This window comes from Panicum virgatum, chromosome 9K (genome assembly GCF_016808335.1).
Source record: "Panicum virgatum strain AP13 chromosome 9K, P.virgatum_v5, whole genome shotgun sequence".
In the NCBI taxonomy this organism is placed as follows: domain Eukaryota; kingdom Viridiplantae; phylum Streptophyta; class Magnoliopsida; order Poales; family Poaceae; genus Panicum; species Panicum virgatum.
In genome coordinates, this window is record NC_053144.1 from 9892391 (window position 1) to 9916740 (window position 24350).

The 24350-nt window shown below is 42.5% G+C and overlaps 1 protein-coding gene across 2 annotated transcripts; it reads right to left on the reverse strand.

The window, feature by feature from the left end:
• Positions 1-15902: 15902 nt before the first annotated feature.
• On the reverse strand, positions 15903-23472 carry LOC120649996 (valine--tRNA ligase, mitochondrial 1-like). Of its 2 annotated transcripts, none has more exons than XM_039926950.1 (22): positions 23297-23472; positions 23170-23211; positions 22717-22764; positions 22430-22489; positions 22172-22341; positions 22004-22076; positions 21792-21857; positions 21618-21701; positions 20964-21041; positions 20694-20777; positions 20535-20614; positions 20350-20407; positions 19950-20252; positions 19682-19852; positions 19160-19350; positions 18660-19062; positions 17865-18116; positions 17284-17784; positions 17081-17178; positions 16863-16962; positions 16449-16594; positions 15903-16351 (listed from the first exon to the last, which is right to left on the reverse strand). In XM_039926950.1, exons 1-22 carry the CDS (start codon positions 23303-23305, stop codon positions 16186-16188), a joined length of 3183 nt encoding a protein of 1060 aa, XP_039782884.1. In that variant the 5' UTR covers positions 23306-23472; the 3' UTR covers positions 15903-16185. The 2 variants fall into 2 exon arrangements, with proteins under 2 accessions (XP_039782884.1, XP_039782885.1); XM_039926951.1 differs by having other exon boundaries at positions 15912-16351; positions 23170-23208; positions 23297-23471.
• Positions 23473-24350: the final 878 nt, after the last annotated feature.

Here is a 24350-nt window from a genome sequence, read left to right on the forward strand (position 1 = left end):
TATGTATCTAGAAAAGTCAACACGGTGTATAAATCGAAAGGAGGAACAAGTAGTAATTAATTAACTATTTATGAACTATCAATTTGATTGTCGGCAGTGGCGGAGGGCCCAGTGTGGCGAGGTGTGGCTCTCGCCATACCTCGGCCCGGCCCATAGTGGGAATATACATCGGCCCATGAAGAAAGTCCGGTTTACCTCCCTGACCCTAGCAGCCGCAACTTCGTCAGTTCGTCCTAGTCGTCCCCGCTGCGCACCGAGGCGCCGCGCGCCCGACGCCCTCGCCCAGATCCCGGCTCCCTGCAGCTGCGCCCTCGCCCTCCGCCCCTCCGGCCCCGATGCGCCTGGGCACCTCGCTGCCTCCCCGGCTCCCTGCTGCAGGCTGCAGTGGCGTGCCGGCGCCCACGCCCTCCGGCCTTCATCCCCGGCTCGGCGCCTCGGCGGCTCCCCGTGTCCGCGCCGTGCCTGGGTGCCTCGCCGTCTCCCCGGTGAAAGGCCCTTATTTGGTTTTGGTAATTGAGTGACAACTTAGGTGGACTAATAAGTGTTTATGTTGAGATACACAGGAGATTAGTCCACACAAAGACACTAGTATGAGCGACATATGCCATGGAGGAGAAATGGCTAAGGGTTGATGCTATGCTCATATAGTGTGATGGAGGAACTCATTGCATATGAGACATGACATGGAGTTATGTGACCAAAGTGGAGAAGATCAAGACAAGGCTTGGCTTGATGGACCGGTTGCAATGGAGAAGGGCAAGTCAAGGTTTTGAAGCGAGGGACCGCGAGGCGGTGAAGCTTGGGCAAGATTTGGCGCCGATGGACCGAGGCAACGGTGAAGAGCGAGCAAGGTCAAGATCGATGGACCAAAGAGGTCATGTGATGATATGGAGTGGATCATATCATTCAAGGAAGATCAAGCCAAGTGTTGACTCATGAAGATGAAATGGAATGTGCAAGGCAAAGGTATGACTTGTAGGGCATTTCATTTCACCGGTCAAAGGTTGTGTAGAGAAGTGCATGACCGGATTTAGGATAGATGGCCGTACTATCAAGAGGGGCAAACTTGTTTGCATATCGGTCATCTAGTGCCACTTGAGCGATCTAACTTTGCGATGTTGCTAGGATCGAGTGGCGTGGTGAGATCAAGTGAAAATCCTTTGAAAATGATTGTGAAATGCTAACACACATGCACATGGTATTGTTCACGTGGTGGTGTTGGCACATTTGTAAAGGAAAAAGAGTTGGAGTTGATGTTGATCAACTTTGGGAAGCAAGAAAGGTCTTTTGGTTTTCTCCGGAAATTAGGTTGTCTCTTGGAATGGAATACTGCTTTGATCCATTGTGTTTTGGATCAAGAATTCAGTTGGGTTGTGTAGCCCTCTGAATTAGCTTTCCATAGAGTCCAAGATCACCTAATTTGGACATCGGAGCTAAGAGTTATGGCCGTTTTACCGAGATACATTTCTGCTGGAAATAGACCTGCGGACGGTCCGCCCTAGACCTGCGGACGGTCCGCCCTTGAGGGGCGGACGGTCCGCCGTTATCTCGGTTGAGCTCGAACAGAACCATTTTTGGCTCTGTGGGTGGACCAAAATGACCTGCGGACCGTCCGGTCCATGGGGGCGGACGGTCCGCCTTTAAAAGCTTAAACGGGCGCAGAAACTTAGTTGTTCTGTCTTGGGTGTCCAAAATGAACTGCGGACCGTCCGGTCCTTGGGGGCGGACGGTCCGCCTCCTACTGAAAATTCTGGGACAGAAACACTGCGGTTTCTGTGTGTGCTCACTTTTTGAACTGCGGACAGTCCGCCCCTGGGGAGCGGACAGTCCGCCGGTAACTTCCAGATTTAGTCAGAGACGTTTGCAAATCGGTTGGTTCGAAGTTTTGAACCGCGGACAGTCCGCCCCAGGGGAGCGGACAGTCCGCCCGGGGCTCTAACGGTCGACTCTGACACATAATCATTGCAGTTCTAGCCGTTGGTTTTAAATGGCGGACGGTCCGGTTTTTGTGAGGCGGACAGTCCGCGAAAACTCAGTTTTCACGGGATTTGAGTGTAACGGCTAGTTTGGGGCCTCCCTCTATAAATAGAGGGTGTGGCCGGCCATTTGAGATGGCTTAGCACCTTGGGGACTTGGTGTCCATGTGTGAGAGTGCTTGAGAGCCCTCTACTCACTTTAACTTGATAGTAATCATCCGATCGAGTGAGAGAGCGATTCTAGTGCGATTGCTTTGAGAGATTGCATCGAGTGGCACTAGGTGATCGTGTTGCAAGCCGGTGTGCTTGTTACTCTTGGAGGTTGCCACCTCCTAGACGGCTTGGTGGCAAGAGGCTCCGTTGAAGCCCGCAAGAAGAGTGTGCGATGCTCCGGAGAAGAGATTGTGAGGGGTATTGTGCTCACCCCGCGGGAGCCGCGAAGAGCAACTCTAGTTGAGCGAGACGTGAAGAGCAACAAGTGGTTCGGCCGGATCATGTGCTAGAGCTCGGTGTGAGCACTCCACGTGGGAGAGTGTGACTTGAGAGTCACCACTAGCAAGAGGATCGGCGGCAACCTTGGAGCTTGTCTCAACGGGGATTAGCTTGGTGGCAACCAAGTGAACCTCGGGATAAAAATCACCGTGTCAATCTTGTCTACTCTTCTCGGTGGTTTGCATTCTCCAAATCACAAGCGTTGTATTTACTTTCATATATATCTTGTGCTTGTGTAGTTGCTCTCTAGTAATTAGTTAGCTTGTGTAGCTTGCTAATCATCTTCTTGCTTGTGTAGCTAGAAGTAGAGATCCTAGTGTAACTAGTTAACTTGTGTAGCTTAATTAGTTGCTCTTGCTTAGATTTTGTAGCTAAGCAAGTTGAGCTCTTGGATTTGGATTGTGTATCCTTGTCCTTGAGCATCTAGTGAGCTTAGGTTTGGCTTTGTGCTTTTGCTCATTAGAATTGTGTAGGAGCTCCTCCGGTTTGTGAAGTACTAGTGGTTAGACTTATATGACTTGGCATTAGAATTGTTAGGAGAGCTCTTACTAGCTTGGCACTCCTTTTGCTTTTTGTAGGATCTTTTTGGAGGTGCCTTAGAGTCATAGTTAGAGGGGTGAAGTCTTGGCTAAGCGAATAGTTTCAATTCCGCATAAGTTTCGGTTAGCCGGCGCAATTAGTTTTAGAAAGGACTATTCACCCCCCCTCTAGTCCGCCATCTCAACCCTACAAGTGGTATCAGAGCCGAGGTCTCTCATTTGTGGTCCTTACCGACCCGAGAGGATGGCGACTTATGGGCTAGATGTTGAGTGTCCACACATTTTTGATGGCACACACTTTGCACGGTGGAAAAATTGGATAATATGCAATTTTAAATTTATTTGCCCTCAAATGTGGTGGATGGTGGATGTAGGTTTTTCTCATGTGTTAGATGATGGAAATCTAACTCCAACACAAGAGAAATGCCTAGATCTAGACATCCATGCTACTAACATATTATTTAGATCTTTGCATGATTGCATTCTTTGTGAGGTCATGGACAAGAAAACCGCCCACAAGATTTGGAGTTATCTAAATGAGAAATATGGGGCGGCCTCCGATGATCATGATGATTATAAGACCAAGGAGGAAGTGCATGAGGATGATGAGCACATCCATGACATGGTGGTTGTGAAAGATTGCTCCACCTCATGGTCAAGTGATGACGATGATAATCAATCTACAACAAGTTCACTTGACATGATTGATGATGATTCAAGTGTTGCAAATTATGATTCTATTCCAAGCATACTTGATGATCAAGTTGGCTCATGTACGGATGATATTGCTACTTCAAGCTCATCTCCATCTCCACATTGCTTCATGTCACAAGGTGAAACAAAGGTATCAAATTGCAATGTGATTGATCTTAATTCATATGATGAGCTCTTGAGTAGATATGCTAGCTTGACCAAATTATTTGAGGAAGTGTTAGCTAAAACAATCAAATTTGAAAAAGAAAACTCTTTTCTCAAAGACACATGTGAACAACAAAAGCATCTACTTTATGTCATAAGTTGTTCACATGAGGAGCTAAAATTGACTCATGAGGAGCTTAGTGTTGCTCATGAGAATTTGGTACAAGACCATGCTTTACTCACTAACAAGCTTTCTAGTAAAGTAATTAAAACTAGTGAGAGCTCATCACATGTGTCAAAGGATCAATTGCAAAATATTGCTAACCCTTGTGATGTAGGTAAGAAACATGTATCCACCTCATGTGATGATTTATTGTTTATGCCATGTACTTCAAATGCTTGTTCTTCTTCTACTATGCAATATGAGACTAACCTTGTAGAAGAAAACAAAGAGCTCCAAAGTCAAGTGAAGTATTTGAGCAACAAGATAGAGAGATGGACAAAATCAAAAGTCACCCTTGAAAGCATAATAAAAAATCAAAGAAGTTTCGGTGACATGAGTGGCATTGGTTCCAACAAGAGCAAAGCCAAAGGAAAGAAATGGGGCAAGAATAAATATAATAGGAAGATGAAGAAGTAAGAAGAAATGAAGCTATCTCATTTCATGTGCTTTCAATGCCATGAGATGGGACACTTTGCAAATGGTTGCCCCAACAAAGAAAAGCTCAAGTTGAAGAAGGAAGAAGAGAAGTTTAAATATGTCAAATGCTTCAAGTGCCGCACTTGGGGTCATCTCACCTTAATGTGCCCAACCAAGCAATTGGTGAAGCAACAAGAACCTCAACCAAAGCCACAAGTTGAGCAAGAGAAGGCACCCCAACTTCAAGTCAAGATCAACCATGATGACCAAGTTGATGATTTGAAGATGATGAAAAAGAAAACAAGAAGGGGTGGCAAGGCAAGAGAAAGGCATCCAACTCACATTCAAGATGCCAAGAAGTTGAGCAAGAACAAGAATCAAGAGAAGAATCCACATGCTCACATCAAGTGTCATAGTTGTGCAACATTGGGTCACCTAGTTTCGGGTTGCCCAAGCAAGCTTGAGAAGAAGACTCAAGCAAACAATGAGAAGCAAGGCAATGAGAAGCATCAAATGAGCAAGGAAGAAAAGGCTCAACAAAAGAGAAGATGCTACTTATGCCGGGAAAGGGGACACATGGCTTATTCATGTCCCTTAGGTAACAATTCTAAGCTTATTTCAATTGATGCAAATACTATGCTTAGAAAGGATGATAATGGTACCTCATTTGTTACTATTGCAAAACATCCCGCTATTCATAGTAAGGCATTGCCAAAGTATGTTGCTCATAACTTGAGAGGACCCAACCTAGTTTGGGTACCATCAAAACGTGGATAAATGTGTGTAGGTACCAATGACATTGGAGGCTTGATTCAATTGATTTTATCTTGTTCATCATGTGATTGAGTCAAGTAATTAAAGCCTAGTGCTATTCTCATCCCAATGTCAAAACAAAACATTGAAGTCCAAGTACTACAACATACAAATGTCTTATTCTAGTTGTGATGATTTGTTGGAAATATTTGTTGGCTTGCTAATTTATTTGTGTTAAACTTTGCTTTTGGATGAACAATCTTTTTGCAAATTGAAAAATGAGTTAAATGTCATTTACTTCTCAAATGTGGCTTGAAAACTAGTTCTTATGACATTTGGTTCTTTTGTGCACTCCTTGCTTCAAATTTCTGAATTTTCAAAGCATTTATGGGGTATTTATGAGTTTCCTTGATTTTACTCGAATTATTTTTGAATTCTCATTCTTACTCACTCATATGAGTCTTTGGATGATGTTCATGCTAGTTTTGAGATTTTTTGGAATTTTATATGAGCAATGATCCCAATTCAAAGTTAAAATTGTGAAATTTGAAAAGTTCTGGGCTGTCTGAAATTTGGTAGTGCGGACAGTCCGCGGGTAAGAGGCGGACAGTCCGCCGTTCAAGTGACTTGTTCACCAGAGGCTCTGCAGAGAAGTTCTCAACCGCAAAAATACACTGCGGACGGTCCGCCAAAGGACCGCAGACGGTCCGCCTGTGTTGGGCAGTATTTGCCAGAGGCAGTTTCAGTCGGGCGGCGGTGTGAAAATTCAAAGGCGGACGGTCCGCTAGGATATCGCGGACAGTCCGCGAATGGACAAAAAGGAGGATCCTGACATCTAGACTTATCATCAGCTATCAAGGTATATCTCTAGTTGATCACATTCATTTGAGTGCAAATGAGATGTTTGAATTGGATATATATGCTCTTGTTGCTTGCTACAAGATGATTGATTGGATTAAATGGTTAGTGATCAAAATTGAGTTAGTTTGAATGGATATGATCATGAGATGACATTCAATATGGGATATGATTAGATATATGTCTTGTGAGTTCATTCAAATAAGTTAACATCAAGTTTGATTCAATTTTATGAAGTATAGCTCAATTGCTCAAAATCTGTCCTTTATTGAAAATCTGAGTAAGCTGAGAAGATAGCTATAGTTGGATGATCAAATTTATTTGGACTGGCTTGAAATTTGGTATGCATGCCCTACACTTATGGTACTAGTTGCTGTGCAAATTTCATGAGAGTATGATGAGAAATATTTTAATTTTGAAGTGGATCTTGTCAATGCATGTGCAGCAGTTTTCAGCATGCACCCATGAGTGAAGATGTGAAATCTGGTAGCAATCTAGAAAAGCATTGAAGCTCAATTTTTTATGGCTACTAGATGACCTAGTGCCACACATCTCCACAAATTTTTGTGGCAATTCAACATGTACTTTGAGAGATTTGATGTATTATTTGAGAAGTACAAAATCTGCCAGAAAAGTGACAAATATTGGATTGATCTTGAGTCACTTAAATTGAAAGGTCCTCAAGTTGGAATCATCGTTACAAGTGGTTGAGGAACTTAGGTTTGGTTTTGAGAGGAGTTATAAGCATGACAAGAAGCATGACAAGTATTAGGTACAAGGCCATTTGATTGTAGAGTGTACTTATCACATTTTTGGTACTAAAATTGGAAGATCAAGAAAAGCAGGCAATACCCAATATAGAGAGATTCATGATAATTCAAGTATATTCAAATGGTATTCTCTCATGCAAGCAAGGATCAAAGAGATGAAGCAAGCCAACCACAACAAGATAATGCATTTGATGATAAGTGATATTCATTTCATATGGGTGAAGAATGGTATTCATTGTCTTCACCAAGCTATTATAATTGGACTTCATGATGCTAGTTGGAGAACTGAATTGGAATCTAATGACTATCCTCTACTCCAACATAGCAAGGTGAAATTGCTTGACATATGCATTCATTATATGCTAAGGACATGATTAGTGCATATAGTCATATATAGTGATCATTCATGAAAAATAAAATAATTTTAAATGTTTTATGATGCCACTATTGCTTCTATGCTTGATATGATCTAGTGGTAACATATGACATGTTCATGAGCTAGTAAACCCAAGTAGTTGATCTAAAAAATGAGCTTTCAAGTGTTTAACTCAACATTGTCAAGATAACCCTTAGAATGAGGTGTGAAGAAGCTTGTCATTGGTTCAAACCGAGTTGAATTATTTGGACAAGTAGTCTTGATCAAGTCAAAGAGAAAGAAGCTCATGGAAACAATCTAGTTCAAGAATTGGTTATCAATGTCAAATTCAACATAGTGGTCCATCATGATTTTACAAGTGATACTAGATTCAACAAAAGATATATCATTGTATCTCTACAAATGATATACATGGTCATACAAGTGGTATTCATTCAAGTAGATCTAGTGCAATAATGGTGGTTCCACAAGTGATCCTCAACTTTAAGTGATCAATTCAAATCAAGAAAGCTACCCTCATCAAGAAGAGCTCAAGATTCAAGTAGATTGACAAACACTTTGACATAGGGGGAGGAGCCCCACTACAAGGTATCAAGGTCAAGAATCCTACTAGTATCCTACATGTGGCATTTCAATGTGGTCTTCATGCTTTCACATGTTGTTGTTACAAGTGGTGTCAATTTTAATCAAATTGAAAGTGTCCATCAAAAATGAAGATTCAAGACTCAACCATCTACCCAAGTCCAACTCTTTGTATCAAACCACAAGCGCTTCATATGATTGCCTACAAGGAGTATACAAGTGGTAACCCTACAAGTACAAGAGGTACAACTTCAAGTGGTAGCCATTGATCTTCACATGGAAAATTTCATGTGGCTTCGGCCCTTTTTATGGTCATTGATGACAAAGAGGAAGAGAAATGAACAAAGATATGAATTATCCTTTGATGACAAAGGGGGAGATGAGATGAGAGTGCGATCATGGACATGGATCAAGAGGATCAATATTCTTAGACAAGAGAAGCACACAAGTAGGGGGAGAAAGCTCATGAACTTGGTTGCTTGCATTTGATATGTGCATATTCATGTGCTTGCTTGCATTTGCATAAGTTTTAAAATTTATATATGCATTGCTTGTGTGTGATGTATGCTAGTCATAGAACTTAATTGATGATTTGATAACTAGCATGCATAGATTGTAGCTAAACATTTTTTACAAATGAATCAAGAGCCTTGCTAATATTGTTGATCTCATGAGGTATCTTGAGTTTTTGATGAATGTCTAGTTACTCATTGATGCTAAAGAATGAACTTCAAGGATGCAACTCAAATTGGTATCACGCTTCAAAGGTTTATCCTATATACCTTAGCATCACTTAGTAGTGATAACAATCCCACAAATTTCATATTTATGCATGTGTGTGAGTTTAAAACCAAATCTCTTGATCACACATGTAGGGGGAGTTATTACTACCAAGTCGGATTTTTATGGTGCTTATTCAATCTTTCACAAGTAGTCTTATTGGTGGATAAGAAACATAAAATCCAAACCAAGTTAGCTATTTACACATGTGTGAAGTGCTAGCTTGGAATATGCTTAATTTCCATATCTTTGTAGAGTTGTCATCAATTACCAAAAAGGGGGAGATTGAAAGACCCTTATTTGGTTTTGGTAATTGAGTGACAACTTAGGTGGACTAATAAGTGTTTATGTTGAGATACACAGGAGATTAGTCCACACAAAGACACTAGTATGAGCGACATATGCCATGGAGGAGAAATGGCTAAGGGTTGATGCTATGCTCATATAGTGTGATGGAGGAACTCATTGCATATGAGACATGACATGGAGTTATGTGACCAAAGTGGAGAAGATCAAGACAAGGCTTGGCTTGATGGACCGGTTGCAATGGAGAAGGGCAAGTCAAGGTTTTGAAGCGAGGGACCGCGAGGCGGTGAAGCTTGGGCAAGATTTGGCGCCGATGGACCGAGGCAACGGTGAAGAGCGAGCAAGGTCAAGATCGATGGACCAAAGAGGTCATGTGATGATATGGAGTGGATCATATCATTCAAGGAAGATCAAGCCAAGTGTTGACTCATGAAGATGAAATGGAATGTGCAAGGCAAAGGTATGACTTGTAGGGCATTTCATTTCACCGGTCAAAGGTTGTGTAGAGAAGTGCATGACCGGATTTAGGATAGATGGCCGTACTATCAAGAGGGGCAAACTTGTTTGCATATCGGTCATCTAGTGCCACTTGAGCGATCTAACTTTGCGATGTTGCTAGGATCGAGTGGCGTGGTGAGATCAAGTGAAAATCCTTTGAAAATGATTGTGAAATGCTAACACACATGCACATGGTATTGTTCACGTGGTGGTGTTGGCACATTTGCAAAGGAAAAAGAGTTGGAGTTGATGTTGATCAACTTTGGGAAGCAAGAAAGGTCTTTTGGTTTTCTCCGGAAATTAGGTTGTCTCTTGGAGTGGAATACTGCTTTGATCCATTGTGTTTTGGATCAAGAATTCAGTTGGGTTGTGTAGCCCTCTGAATTAGCTTTCCATAGAGTTTAAGATCACCTAATTTGGACATCGGAGCTAAGAGTTATGGCCGTTTTACCGAGATACATTTCTGCTGGAAATAGACCTGCGGACGGTCCGCCCTAGACCTGCGGACGGTCCGCCCTTGAGGGGCGGACGGTCCGCCGTTATCTCGGTTGAGCTCGAACAGAACCGTTTTTGGCTCTGTGGGTGGACCAAAATGACCTGCGGACCGTCCGGTCCATGGGGGCGGACGGTCCGCCTTTAAAAGCTTAAACGGACGCAGAAACTTGGTTGTTCTGTCTTGGGTGTCCAAAATGAACTGCGGACCGTCCGGTCCTTGGGGGCGGACGGTCCGCCTCCTACTGCAAATTCTGGGACAGAAACACTGCGGTTTCTGTGTGTGCTCACTTTTTGAATTGCGGACAGTCCGCCCCTGGGGAGCGGACAGTCCGCCGGTAACTTCCAGATTTAGTCAGAGACGTTTGCAAATCGGTTGGTTCGAAGTTTTGAACCGCGGACAGTCCGCCCCAGGGGAGCGGACAGTCCGCCCGGGGCTTTAACGGTCGACTCTGACACATAATCATTGCAGTTCTAGCCGTTGGTTTTAAATGGCGGACGGTCCGGTTTTTGTGAGGCGGACAGTCCGCGAAAACTCAGTTTTCACGGGATTTGAGTGTAACGGCTAGTTTGGGGCCTCCCTCTATAAATAGAGGGTGTGGCCGGCCATTTGAGATGGCTTAGCACCTTGGGGACTTGGTGTCCATGTGTGAGAGTGCTTGAGAGCCCTCTACTCACTCTAACTTGATAGTAATCATCCGATCGAGTGAGAGAGCGATTCTAATGCGATTGCTTTGAGAGATTGCATCGAGTGGCACTAGGTGATCGTGTTGCAAGCCGGTGTGCTTGTTACTCTTGGAGGTTGCCACCTCCTAGACGGCTTGGTGGCAAGAGGCTCCGTTGAAGCCCGCAAGAAGAGTGTGCGATGCTCCGGAGAAGAGATTGTGAGAGGTATTGTGCTCACCCCGCGGGAGCCGCGAAGAGCAACTCTAGTTGAGCGAGACGTGAAGAGCAACAAGTGGTTCGGCCGGATCATGTGCTAGAGCTCGGTGTGAGCACTCCACGTGGGAGAGTGTGACTTGAGAGTCACCACTAGCAAGAGGATCGGCGGCAACCTTGGAGCTTGTCTCAACGGGGATTAGCTTGGTGGCAACCAAGTGAACCTCGGGATAAAAATCACCGTGTCAATCTTGTCTACTCTTCTCGGTGGTTTGCATTCTCCAAATCACAAGCGTTGTATTTACTTTCATATATATCTTGTGCTTGTGTAGTTGCTCTCTAGTAATTAGTTAGCTTGTGTAGCTTGCTAATCATCTTCTTGCTTGTGTAGCTAGAAGTAGAGATCCTAGTGTAACTAGTTAACTTGTGTAGCTTAATTAGTTGCTCTTGCTTAGATTTTGTAGCTAAGCAAGTTGAGCTCTTGGATTTGGATTGTGTATCCTTGTCCTTGAGCATCTAGTGAGCTTAGGTTTGGCTTTGTGCTTTTGCTCATTAGAATTGTGTAGGAGCTCCTCCGGTTTGTGAAGTACTAGTGGTTAGACTTATATGACTTGGCATTAGAATTGTTAGGAGAGCTCTTACTAGCTTGGCACTCCTTTTGCTTTTTGTAGGATCTTTTTGGAGGTGCCTTAGAGTCATAGTTAGAGGGGTGAAGTCTTGGCTAAGCGAATAGTTTCAATTCCGCATAAGTTTCGGTTAGCCGGCGCAATTAGTTTTAGAAAGGACTATTCACCCCCCCTCTAGTCCGCCATCTCGACCCTACACCCGGCTCCCTGCAGCGGCGCGGGCGCAGCCGGCAGCCCCCTCTCCGGCTCCCCGCAACGCCGTTGCGGCCTCCGGTACTCCCTCCCCTCATCCCTCTGCCCCTTACCCTCTCCCTCCATCCCTTGGTCACTCTCAAATCTCAATTACAGAATTACTCACTCACTGCAGCAGAAACTAGGGAAGGGAAGGCAGCTGCCGGCTCAAGCTCCATGGAGCAACAACCAAGCTCTAGCAGAAAAGGGAAAAGAAAGGCACAAGGAAGAGGTGAGAGAAGTAGTGTTTTTTTGGGTGTTGTATAGGATTGGGAACTTAAACTAATTTACTTTAATGTGAATTTGACTATTTATTTCATATCTAAAGAGCTATTTTAGTCCATTCGGATCCAGTAGCACAAACCCAAGCACTCATCTGTTGCAGAAGAAGGATCAAAATATTGTTGAGGCCATGTCTTTGGTTATTGACGTGAAAACACGTTTGAACGATTTGGGAAGCGAAGGTTATGAGCCACTACTTGAAGAAGTCAAAACATTTTGCCAAGAAAATGATATCCCAATACCAAATATGGAAGATAGTGTACCAAGATTTGGTAGATCAAGGAAAGGAGGGAGAAACAACATCACTCAAGATCATTACTTTCGTGTTGATACCTTCTTTGCTACCATAGATGCTATCACAACAGAGTTTGATCATCGATTTAGTGAGGTATCATCGGAATTACTTACTTGCTTTGCTTGCCTTGATCCTAGAGATTCATTCTCTAACTTTGATGTGAATAAACTTGCTCGCCTCACGGATATATATTTGGATGATTTTTCTTTTGATGACCGAAAAAGAATAAGAGACCAGTTAGAAACCTTGATTATTCATGTTAGAAGAGTTGAGGCATTCAGAGCTTGTTATGACCTTGCAAGCCTAGCAATGAAAATGGTTGAACTTAAGAGGCATGAAATATTTCCCTTGGTTTATCGCCTAATTGAGCTGGCATTGCTGCTACCAGTAGCAACTGCATCAGTTGAAAGAGCATTTTCAGCCATGAAGATTATTAAAACTGAGTTGCGGAACAAGATGTCCGATGGTTGGCTTAATGACTTGATGGTGGTGTATATTGAGCGGGAGATATTTAAAGGAATTGATCTTGAATCTATCAAGAAGGCTTTTCAGAAGAAAAAAAGATAGAAATATGCAATTGCCAAAGTCTCCTAGACGCAACTAATAATAAATATACCGGTATAACTCTATACTCTAATTGTGTATCTTGTATTACATTTAATATTTTAACTCTAATATTTCGTTACTAATTTATGTTTTCTCTTTGTTTGATAGCTTCTTTGGTCCAATTGTTGATTTGATGCGTACTTTACATGTTTTTCTTCATTTGAGGTACTTCTAAATCATATTTTTGTTGTGAACCTTTATTTCCGTATAATATTTGAACATAATCTAGTAATCCACCGCCACACCTAAAATTTTTGGCATCCTCCGCCACTGATTGTCGGATATGTTATTTGTGTCATCAAGTATGTATAGTATCGGTGTCCTGACATCGCGGCCCGGCTTCAACCAGTGAATGTGCTGCGTGTCCCTGTCTCCAGATGATTGATGTAAGAAGAAACATAATGACACCGGGTGTATCCTGGTTCCGGCCAATGAGACCGTATGTCCAGCAGAGAGGTATACACTGTATTACTTGCACCTAAGTGCTCGTAATAGGGGGTACAAGCTGTGGAGGGAAGCTCCCAAGTCCCGGATGCGCTAGGGTTGATTGAGGCGAGTGCCAATATCGAGTGGGGCGTGTGTGTGTGTGTGTGGAGATGAGCGTGCGACCGTCCGTCCGTGGGTGCCCGTGCATGCTCCTCCTTTTATAGACCAAGGAGGTGGGAGTTACACGTGTTGGATATCTACAGGTCGCCTCTTCTCCCCCCGGTCCGGGGGAGCACAGTTGGTCTTCCTTGTCGCCGAGCGCTGTGGAGAATGGCTTAAGTCGTGGTCATCGTTCTTGCGAATCCTTCCACCCATGCCCGGAGCGTGTCCTTGTCCAGTGGCGCCAGTCAACGGCGTGGTGATAGTTGTAGAAGTGCGCAGAACCCCATGTCGGATGAGGTGAGGCATCGAGGGTGTTGAAGGCGCCGGTCTGGCTTTGGTCGAGGCTCGTACTGTGTTCGAGGGTCGTTGCCCATGACCTCCGAGGGTCCTGCAAGGGAAAAAAGGTACAGAGAGTAGGCAGCACAGTGATGGAGGCGTCAGGCAAGTCCGCACAGAGCTCTGCAGACCCATCCTGCACCGGGAACAGCGGCACAGTAGCGGGCGCAGATTGATGAGACGCCGATCATATCCGCTGTGCGGCATGATGGCCAATGTCAGCTGACGCCGCCTGACACCGCCCGATTCCCGCCCCGTGCTGTGGAATAGTTGACGAGTAAATGCGCCCGTCCCGTCGGGTGGTTGGGCCGCCGCTCCGGTCCGCCAAGGGTGGTCTCGAACGAGGCGAAGATTTCTTCTGCGCCGAGGCCCCGCAGAGGGCTCGGCTGAGGGAGCCTCGAGCGAGGCGGAGTCTGTCCTCGCATCGAGGGGCCCCGACGGGCGATCCTCGAGCGAGTCAGAGCTTGCCTTTGCTTCGAGGGTCCTCGGCAGGGAGCTCTCGAGCGAGGCAGAGATCTCTTCCACAGTCAGCGAGGCCTTAGGGGGGCCATATCGTGGTGCTGGGCCGTGGGCCGAGCATGACTCGGGCTTTCCGTATCTGAAGAGGCTTCGTGCGTCCGAGTTTGGGAAGGATCCGGCCCGGGTGACGAATCCCGTTTTGCGCATGTTGAGGGTTTTTTAGCCCAGGGTTAGGGTGCCCCATAATTATGGTATCCGACACATAGACTAATGATTTGTTAATTATATTGACAGTAAATTTTATGGTGTTGTGCTTACAATGGTAGGCAATGTTTCCCTTGATGGTGATGCGCCTATGATGATAATTTTGTCAATTTTGAGTATTTGTGGGCTCGGTCTTTGAAGATACTTATAGATGCAGGATTTGTATATACGCGTTTATAGAGGTGAGTGTGCGTACATTGTGAGTTTCTGAGTTGTGCCATGTGATTAAAAATATTACAAAAACAGCTCGAGCGAAAGCGAATCATGTGCATGTGACTATGCACGTTTGCTGATGGTACAGTATTTTGGAGGATAACGCAATGTTTATGTAAGTTTCGGATGGTTGTTGGCTCTACCAACAGAAAAATGCAATGCGGTACAAGTGCGAGATGAAAAGAATGACGAAATTAGAATTGCAGAATAGACACGTGAAAGAGCATTGGTAGTGCAACGGCCGCTAATACTTCATGATTTTCTACGCAAAGTCATGTATTAGGCATCACAGTCTGCATTTTGCTGCAGTCCAAACCATATATAAACGCTAATCCGATTCGATGAGCTGCCAGGAGCAATCGAATCGAATGGCCGGCTAGCACGTGGGGAGTGTAGTCTCCAAGAACCATACAAAATTTCAGACTCAGATGCCATGCATACAGGAAGAAGCAGAAAAGAGAAGTCTCTGCAGGGGTTGGTCGATCGGTAAACGAAATAACAATCACCCCCGACTCCCGGGAAATCCCCATTTGACGGCGGCACGGGTGCGCAGAAATCCTACAAAAATTCATGGAGACGAGGAACGCGGTGACAAGGCGTCACACAAAGTTTCAAGTTCAGATACAGATAGAGAAAGAGAAAAGAGAACTTCCGCGTGGGGTGGACGGTAAATGAAATCACGACCACCCCGTCCATCTCCGAGCGGCGCGCGCCCCTACTCGCCGCGGGCCGCGGGGGATGGTGCGCCTGGAGCGCGATCTGCCTGCCTTGGAGCCGGCGATGAGCGCGTCGCGGTTGGTGTGGCAGGCGGAGATGAAGAGCGGCGGCGTCCGCGGAGCGCGCGTCGATCGAGCTTGCTGTCGTGGCGTGGCGCTGAGGGAGCGGCGGCCCTCTGCTGCGGCGACGTTAACCCGGCAGTGCGGCGGTGGGCGAAGCTGCAGCCCGTAAGCTAGCGTCCCTTGACACACAGAGTGGTCCTTGATTCACAAGTTTGGCCGCAGAAGAATAGCTAAGTGGCGCATTGTTGCATACTCACTCCGTCCTAGTACAACACAGGGCGTCATCAAAATTTAACCAAATTTATTGAAAAAAAAGGAGAGAATTAACATCCGCTATGAAAATAATACTTCATAATAGATCTAATTATGATATTTTGATATTGTGAATATTTGGTTTCTGGACAGAGGGAGCGCACCTTGAAGCTTGCTGACAGGAAACCTCAAATAATAGTTAATACATCTACAGCATATTCTGGCATAGTGCCCACATGCATCAACATCAAAAGCTTGGCAGTATCGAACATTCAAAAATATGGTTCTGTACAGACCGTCAGTATAATCTTACAAGCTGGAAAATGTGACTTTAATTTCAATTAAAACCATCAATTCTAAACCTGAGTATACAGGTGCCATAACTGACTTCCGGCAAAAAAATGTGGGATCAACTTTGCTACAAGCAGAGCATCTTTAAAACAGAAGCCACAGACTCAGTTATTTCCAATTTTTGCATCTAATTTCTTCTCAGCTTCACTGATGACCTCTAGTTGTTCCAATAATGCAGTGAGCTTTCTCATGTCCTCTTCCTGCACATTCTGTGGAGCCTTCTCACGGTAACCAGAGGCGTCTATTTTCTGTGTCAAGGCATGTTGTAGCCTACATGTACAACAAGAGACCAACCTTGTTAATGAATACCAATACCATACAATAACTGTAAAAAAGTGGACCATGGAGACAGGTTGAGCACACGTACTTTTGAATTTCATCCTTTTTCTTCCTTAGCTTTTCACGTTCAGCATCTGTATTTAGAGCTCCTTGGAGCTGGAGGTACACGGATAAGTCTTTATTTACAACAGCAGTGGCACAGTCAGCTGGAGTTTCATCGTTCTCTGTCAGGATCTGAAGAATTCCAAATAACAGATCAGTGCTCTTGTTCAGGAGCTTTTAATTCAGATGGAATTCAATTTTTTTCTCAAGTATGTAGCATATAAATATGAAAAGATGAAGAAAACCAAGAACAGTTATTTGGCAAGAAACAGCAGGTAACAACAGCAATTTCAAGCAATAGAACTCCATTTAGGTTTCAGGATTATTGATTGTAGATGATGCAAGGCATATATTTCCCTAATGAAAAATAACAGAATAGTACAGAAATGTAAGGCATAACCTTGAGATGTGACACAGAGGAAAGAGACACGATGAGAGATTGATAGCATTGGATAGTAGCAGCAATCTCTTGGCCTCGGCAAAGTGCAAAAGCATGTCGCCTGTAAAGAAAGAAGAAAATATCAACAAGATATTACTCCATTTTGCAAAAGCAGGTTGAAGAAGAATCAAACAAGCAAATACCAAACACAAAAACAAAACAGATGACCATGCACATACCTTTCATTTGAATCTGTTGGTGGCTTCAACGATCTTATTCTGTTCACGGCGTCCAAGACAATGTCCATTTCATTTTCAAGTCTATCATTAGTCCATTCCTGTCATAAAGAATAGTTTCCATGTGTTAAGTTCTCAAAGACTCTTTGCTCAAATCACCAATTGAATTTTTCCTACAAGAATCTTCTTTAGGACATAGGCATTACCTTAACAAGAGATGGATATTCCGAAATCATAATTGAATCTTTCCTACAAGAATCTTTGGGCTGTGGAAGACGCTGCCACAGCTCTTCTGTTACATAAGGCATGAATGGGTGGAGCAGGCGCAGACCAGTCTCCAGGCAGATCCAAAGGGTATCTCTGGAGGCAGCTCTTGCTGATTCAAACTCTTGAGAATCACTGAAGAAATAAGGTTTGATAGCTTCGATAAATACATCACATAGCTGGTACTGCCACCACGAGTATATAGTAGATGTTGCATCAGAGAATTTGTAAGCTTCTAAAGAAGTAACGGTTTTGCCAATGGCTTTGTTAAGCACTGAGAGTATCCACTTGCAGATTGGTGGCATGCGAGAAACATCTACAGTTGCAGGTGGAGTGTAATGGTCGCCCAGTTTGCCCATCGCAAAACGGATGGCATTCCATAATTTGTTGCACCACTGTCTGTATCCAACCACTCTCTTGATATCAAGATTTATCCTGTCAGACTGAGAAACAAAACAGATTGTAAAAGAAAACTTAAATGCATGTATAATAAAGAAAAAACTCAACTGGGCACCATAACAACCTGGGATGTGTAAGCAATCAGTGCAAAGCGGAGGGCATCAGTACCACATTCAGCTATGCCATCAGGAAAATCTTTCTTCTTCCCTTCTTTTGCAATGATTAATTCATTTGGATCCAGGTTGCCTTCTTCCAAACGTTTCAGAAGACCTTCCAGTGACATACCATTTATCACCTCAAGCGGATCAACAACATTACCAAGTGATTTTGACATCTTTCTCCCATGTGCATCACGGATCATAGGATGTAAATAAACCTGAGAAGAGGGTGTGTGGTCATTGATCATTGGACATGAGATAAAATATACTTGACTGCCATATGAAGTGTTAATTGAGTTCAGAAATAAAAAGATATAACTTGGAGCTACAAGCAAAAGGAAAGATGGTAACTTCATGCATTTACTATAACAGAAATAAAGGATGATGTCACCAAATACGTGAGCAATATATGGTAAATATTAAAAAGGTGCAGAGTTCATTCAGAAGGAAATCATTGTGGACTGTAGAGATTACGGGCGGAGAACATAAGCAGAGAACAATTTAAAATGGGCAGATTCCTTATTTCAGTTAACAAAATTCCAGTAACTTGATTAAAATCCACGATATTACAGGTAGATTGCACTAGCATGGGTCTTCTTTTGGTCAGATTACAGCGTTACAAAATTTAGCCACATGAAGGGTCAAAGAAGGCAGAGATAGGTTTTGAATAGAGTATCTAACATGAACAAAATGTATTAGACCAGACTGCTACAATCATATGGTACAGTTTAAAAGGCAGTGAACTGGGACTTGTGCAATACCTTCTCAAATGGCACATTACCACCCAGTTGCAGTCCCATCATCACCATCCTTGCTACCCAAAAGAAGAGAATATCAAGTCCAGTTTCTAGCACCGAAGTAGGGTAGAAAGCACGGAGGTCAGCGGTATCGGACGGCCAACCAAGGACTGTTAAGGGGAAAAGACCAGATGAAAACCATGTATCCAGCACATCAGGGTCTTGATCTAGCCATAATTTCTTTCCTGGATACTTTTTCTGCGCCTCCAGGTTTGCGTCGCTTTCATTTCTTGCAACTATCCAGCGGTTATTGTCGGAACCAAGGTTTTTATCCTGGTCATCTTCTAGTGTCACATACCATGCAGGTACACGATGTCCCCACCATAGTTGCCTCGACACACACCAATCACGTATATTTTCAAGCCATCTGCAAGGACAGCAGTAATTAATGGATAATTTCATTTCAGATTTATCTAATTCATTTGACATGATGATTATAAGAAATGACACATCATAAGATATACCTGTACCAGTCTTGTTCATACTGCTGGGGAATAATCTCAATCTTTTTGGACCTTACAGCATCAAGGCCCGCCTTGGCCATGGAGTTGCAATTCACAAACCACTGTGGTTTTATCATAGGCTCCACTACATCATTAGTTCTTGAACAAACACCCAAGCTCATTTCATTCTTCTTTGTGTCTTTATAGAGACCCTCAATTAGACGAACAAAAAAAAATGTTAATCCATCATACAAAACAAGAAGGCAAAGACCTAACTTTTTTATAAAAAATGATCAAGCTATCAACAATTTCCAGTTTTCCACAGCACAAAGGATATCTGTAAGACATGAGACTAAAAAAATATATTTTTGGATAGCTGATCCCAACCTGACACTAATAAGCTGTTTTCAGCACAAATGCTGAACTGAAAGTCATGCAACATGGTTATGATACAAAGACCATGATATTTCATACAAATGATTGATAATCAGCAATTTTCAGGGAATTTTTTTGAGAGGGATAGTTAAGCAAATCCAGTAATACCTTTTCCTTTAGCGCCTCAATAACGGCAACTCTAGCTGTGAATCTGGGCATTCCTTCAAATTGTGCACCTCCATTGCTGTTTATTTTTCCATCATCGGTGAATATATTGATGAAGTCAAGGTTATGCCGTTTTCCAACCTCAAAGTCATTTGGATCATGGGCAGGTGTAATCTGCATAAAAAAACAGAAAACAATACAATCAATGGGGAAGGTCCAAGTAGTAGGTAAAATAAGATTATAAAAAATAGCCCTCAGCAACAGCTCTTACCTTTACAGCCCCAGTACCAAAAGTGGGATCAACTAACTCAGCATCGCAGATTATTTTTAGTTTCCGTCCATTGAAGGGGTGGACTGCATACCTTCCATGCAGATGCTTATATCTTTTATCCTCGGGGTGAACAGCTATTGCTGTATCGCCCAGCATCGTTTCAATTCTGGTGGTTGCTACAACAATCTCACCAAGTCCTTCTTCAAGAGGATAGGCAAAAGATATCAATACACCAAACTGCACCTCATTGGCATAACCAGGGACCTTTAACATAGTTTCTTCTTTAAGATCAATATGATCAACCTATCAAAACAGCACTTTCCATCTTAGTTATCTTAATTATGCATACAAATGATAACAATGTCTATCATATCATAGAAATTATAAAAGTTCCCTCAACCTCGATGTCCGAAATTGCAGTTCGAAGTGTGCAATCCCAGTTCACAAGGCGATAATCTCTGAAAAGGAATAAACCATTCAAAACTAGGTTGGCAACTAAAAAAAAGGAAGCGTAAGTCAACAATCAAGCAAAATTGATAGTGGAAAAATTTTCAATTTAACACTTGAAAGTGTGGAGAAACTAACCTATATATCAAGCCTTCCTTGTGCAACCTGACAAAAGCTTCAGTTACAGCTTTCGATCTTTGCTCATCCATTGTAAAAGCCTGGTATCCAGTTTGAAATGACGTTACTATGCATGGTTCAATCATGAGCCATGCCAACTAAAATAAATAGGTATGTTACCTCGCGGGACCAATCAAGTGAGGCCCCAAGCCGGCGCAATTGATTCAATATGGTACCACCATATTGATCTTTCCATTTGAGTACCTGTTTGTAAGACGATAAAATGGAAGAAATGAATTGGACAGAAAATTGATACATTAGATACAGGATTAAGCATTCAAACAACACAGAAAACCTTTTCATTTCAAGAACATAGACACTAAGTATATAATGGAAACAAATAAACAATTGGCCGACAAAAATAATATTTCATGGAAACAAAGTGCTTACTTCAGAAACAAAATTTTCACGCCCTAGGTCATGCCTTGTCAGCTTCCTTTCACGCATAAGCTTCTTTTCTACGACAACCTGATATACATGAGAGCAGATGTCAAAAAAAACTACAAAACATTGAAGCACTCAATTGTCCACCAATTAGTCCAAACAAGACATCTTAACCACAAATGCTAGGTTAAATCATAGAAATAATACAAGTTGAAATGAGAAAACACAAAACACACATTTGGCCAAAATTATACAATATTGATTTGCTTAAGCGAATAGAAGTAACAAAAAAGCTACCTCCTACCTCCATCCTGTCATCTGAAATATAAGGGATTCTGGCTATGCACAAATGAATGAACAAGTGCTAACAGTAAACATCCAAAAGTAACGAATGAAATTCAAAACATGAATTCAAAAAAAATACTAAATTGCAGAAGTGTGTTCTATTAACATGTCCCAACACCCATGTTGACAGATTTCTTTTAATGGCTACATATTCTTAACTAGCACTGCCAGCACAGATCTCTACATGTTTGTTCCACAACTTGATTGACAATATACCCAGCCAAAATAAACATATCAGCAACAAAATCACATCATCTGAAGTTGTATGTTTCATCATATAAATTCCACGAAATTAATGAATTCTTAAATGCAGACCTGTGTGGCAATGCCAGCATGGTCCACTCCAGGAACCCATAGAGCATTGTACCCTGACATCCTACGCCAGCGTATCATAGCGTCCTGCATTGGATAATGTAATGAGAATAAAATCATTGTATAGTCAATGTCTATAGTGTTAACATGACATATCTGCAAAAAAAAAAAGAATACCTCTATAGCCACTGTAAGGGCATGGCCTATGTGAAGAGCTCCGGTCACATTTGGCGGCGGCAGAACCTGAAAAGAAATAACAACTCTTTGTTGGAAGCTTACCCAGTAGTTGACAGTACCAAAGCACTAACTACAGTTAAGTAAAAAGATGCAGTATTCTAAATCAGCTTCTATCTAATCTTGCACAACATTCAAGAGCATGAATCACTTACTATAACAAATGGTGGTTTTGTGCTTGCAGAATCTGCACAAAAATATCCTGATGATTCCCACCAGGCATACCATCTGCATAAAAAGAAAAAAATCATGCAGTTGAGCTAGACATTTACAGTGCTACCAATTATAAATTCGACAAATGCAAAAAAAAAAGAATATCATACGATTTCTCAACTGCACTTGGACTGTATTGCTTGGCCATCTGAGGTGCAAGCAATTTCTTCCGTCCATTAGGAGTGTCTGGATCAATGAAATCCTCTGGATTTTCATTCTCCACAGCTTTCTTCCTCTGTTTTTTCTCTGTCTTCTTTGCTCCGTCTGAGGTTGCTTGTGCCTAAGTCATATCCAACAAGCATTTCACTTACTAGATATCTGGATCATCTGTTCAGTCATATACAAATTCAAGAGCATTATAATTGAACCTGGAGCCTAGCTGCCTCCTTTTGTTTTGCCTTAAGTTTTTTCTCTTCTTTCTCTTTTGCCTGCAAATGAAAATTTCACCGATAAATGACTATTCACACACACCATAACAAATTAAACGTCCGATCTCATAACACAGCACATTTCCATCTTCAGTGAAATAACATTAAGTTTGATCCATTGACCATTTCCAATTACTGATTAACCATTTGGGCCAACAAAAAAGAATATTGCAGGGAAATGAGTATACAGTATCGAAAGCAAAGCAAGAAAAGAACTTGGTTGATACCTTTTGGTCTTTTTTCAGCTTCCTTTCTAACTCTTTCTCATCAAGTTGCTGCACGAATTAAAAAGAAGTGAATATTGAAGAGAAAGTGCTGCTAACTAGTTCTGACCGCACAAAGGTGCCAAGTACCCCCCCCCCCCCCACACACACACACAAGCACATTTTTCGAGTGTGGTTGTGTGAGTGGGGAGCATTATACTACCAAAGTGCACAAATTGTCACTTCATACTGTTCATGCATTTCTTCAGGCTCCGCTAACACATACTAGTATGCATTACGCAACCACAAACTGCTGATTCAGACATCTCAGAAAACAAATAGTTGATTCGGAGACTATATGTCACAAGTGAAGTTCAATTTACAATCTCACACTTCCCACGCCACTTGATAGAAAACACGCAAGCTAGCCCCATCAATGAGAACGCGAGATAGAGTGAGGTAAGTGAGTACACGTACCTTCTCATCCGCAAGCTTCCCCGCCCCCTGAGCCCCGGGCTGCTGCATAAAACCTCACCCAAATCAGTCCCACAAACAGAGAGCAGATCCCCACGACCATGAGCTCGATCCGTGCTCCTTTGCTTACCTTCTCCATGCTTCAGATCAAGTCGGATGGGTTGGCTCTCCTCTCGCCGCCGCCAGTAGAGTGGATGGACTACGAGGACGGCGGGAGCGAGCAGGAGGGTAGGGAGGCTAGGGTTCTGTGTTTTTTTTTCCGGTTTGGAGATGAAAGAGATTGGGCAAGCCGGCGCGAGGAGAGCCAACCCGGCTCGCCGATTTAGGGGTCACACGAGTTACTGCCAGCCGATTTGTCGCAGAAGTGGGGTTGTCCGCCCAGATTTTTTGGGCCGATAATTGCTTTACGGGCCGCGTTTTTTCATTTTTATATTTAAAAAAACAAAATTTTAAAAATATATGCCGAATAGGGAAATTTTCAAAAATGAGTGCCTGTAATGGGCGACAGGGTGTCTGTCGCCCATCCAGTGGACGACATGACCTAAATGTAAAAAAAATTATATTTAGGTCATAGCGCCCAGGGCGCATTAAACAGTGAACTTGTAAAATCGATATAAAATTGTAGAAAAATAAAAAAAATACAAACTCAACTGTTGTGAATTCTATGAAACAATATCTACAACTTTTGTTACATAAAGTTTTTCATTTGATCAATGTATCTTGCTCTATTTTAAATACCAGTTTAATACACTTTTATTTAAATCTCAAGATTCATCCTTTGGATGCATGTCATCTTCGACCAGAGTGTTGCATATGTTGAGCATAGACTTGTACAAAATTGGTAGGCCCAGAAAACATTTCTAGAATAAGTTTTAAAATTAGATCTTGCAATATGTCTAGTTTAAATGAGTTATTTATCCATGCTACTATACTGAGTATTATAAGCCATAACTTTTACAGTACCATTATTTTATTTCCAAAGAGCTATAAAAAAAAGTTTGGTAAATTTTAGATAAGCACAACTAGACCAAATGAATTATTTTAGATTTTTCTAGATATAAGAACTATTTTTCTTGATTTAGATACATTGATCAAATGAAAAACTTTATATAAAAAAGTTTTAGATATTATTTCATAGAATCCAGAATAGTTGAATTTGTATTTTTCTGATTTTTTCTACGATT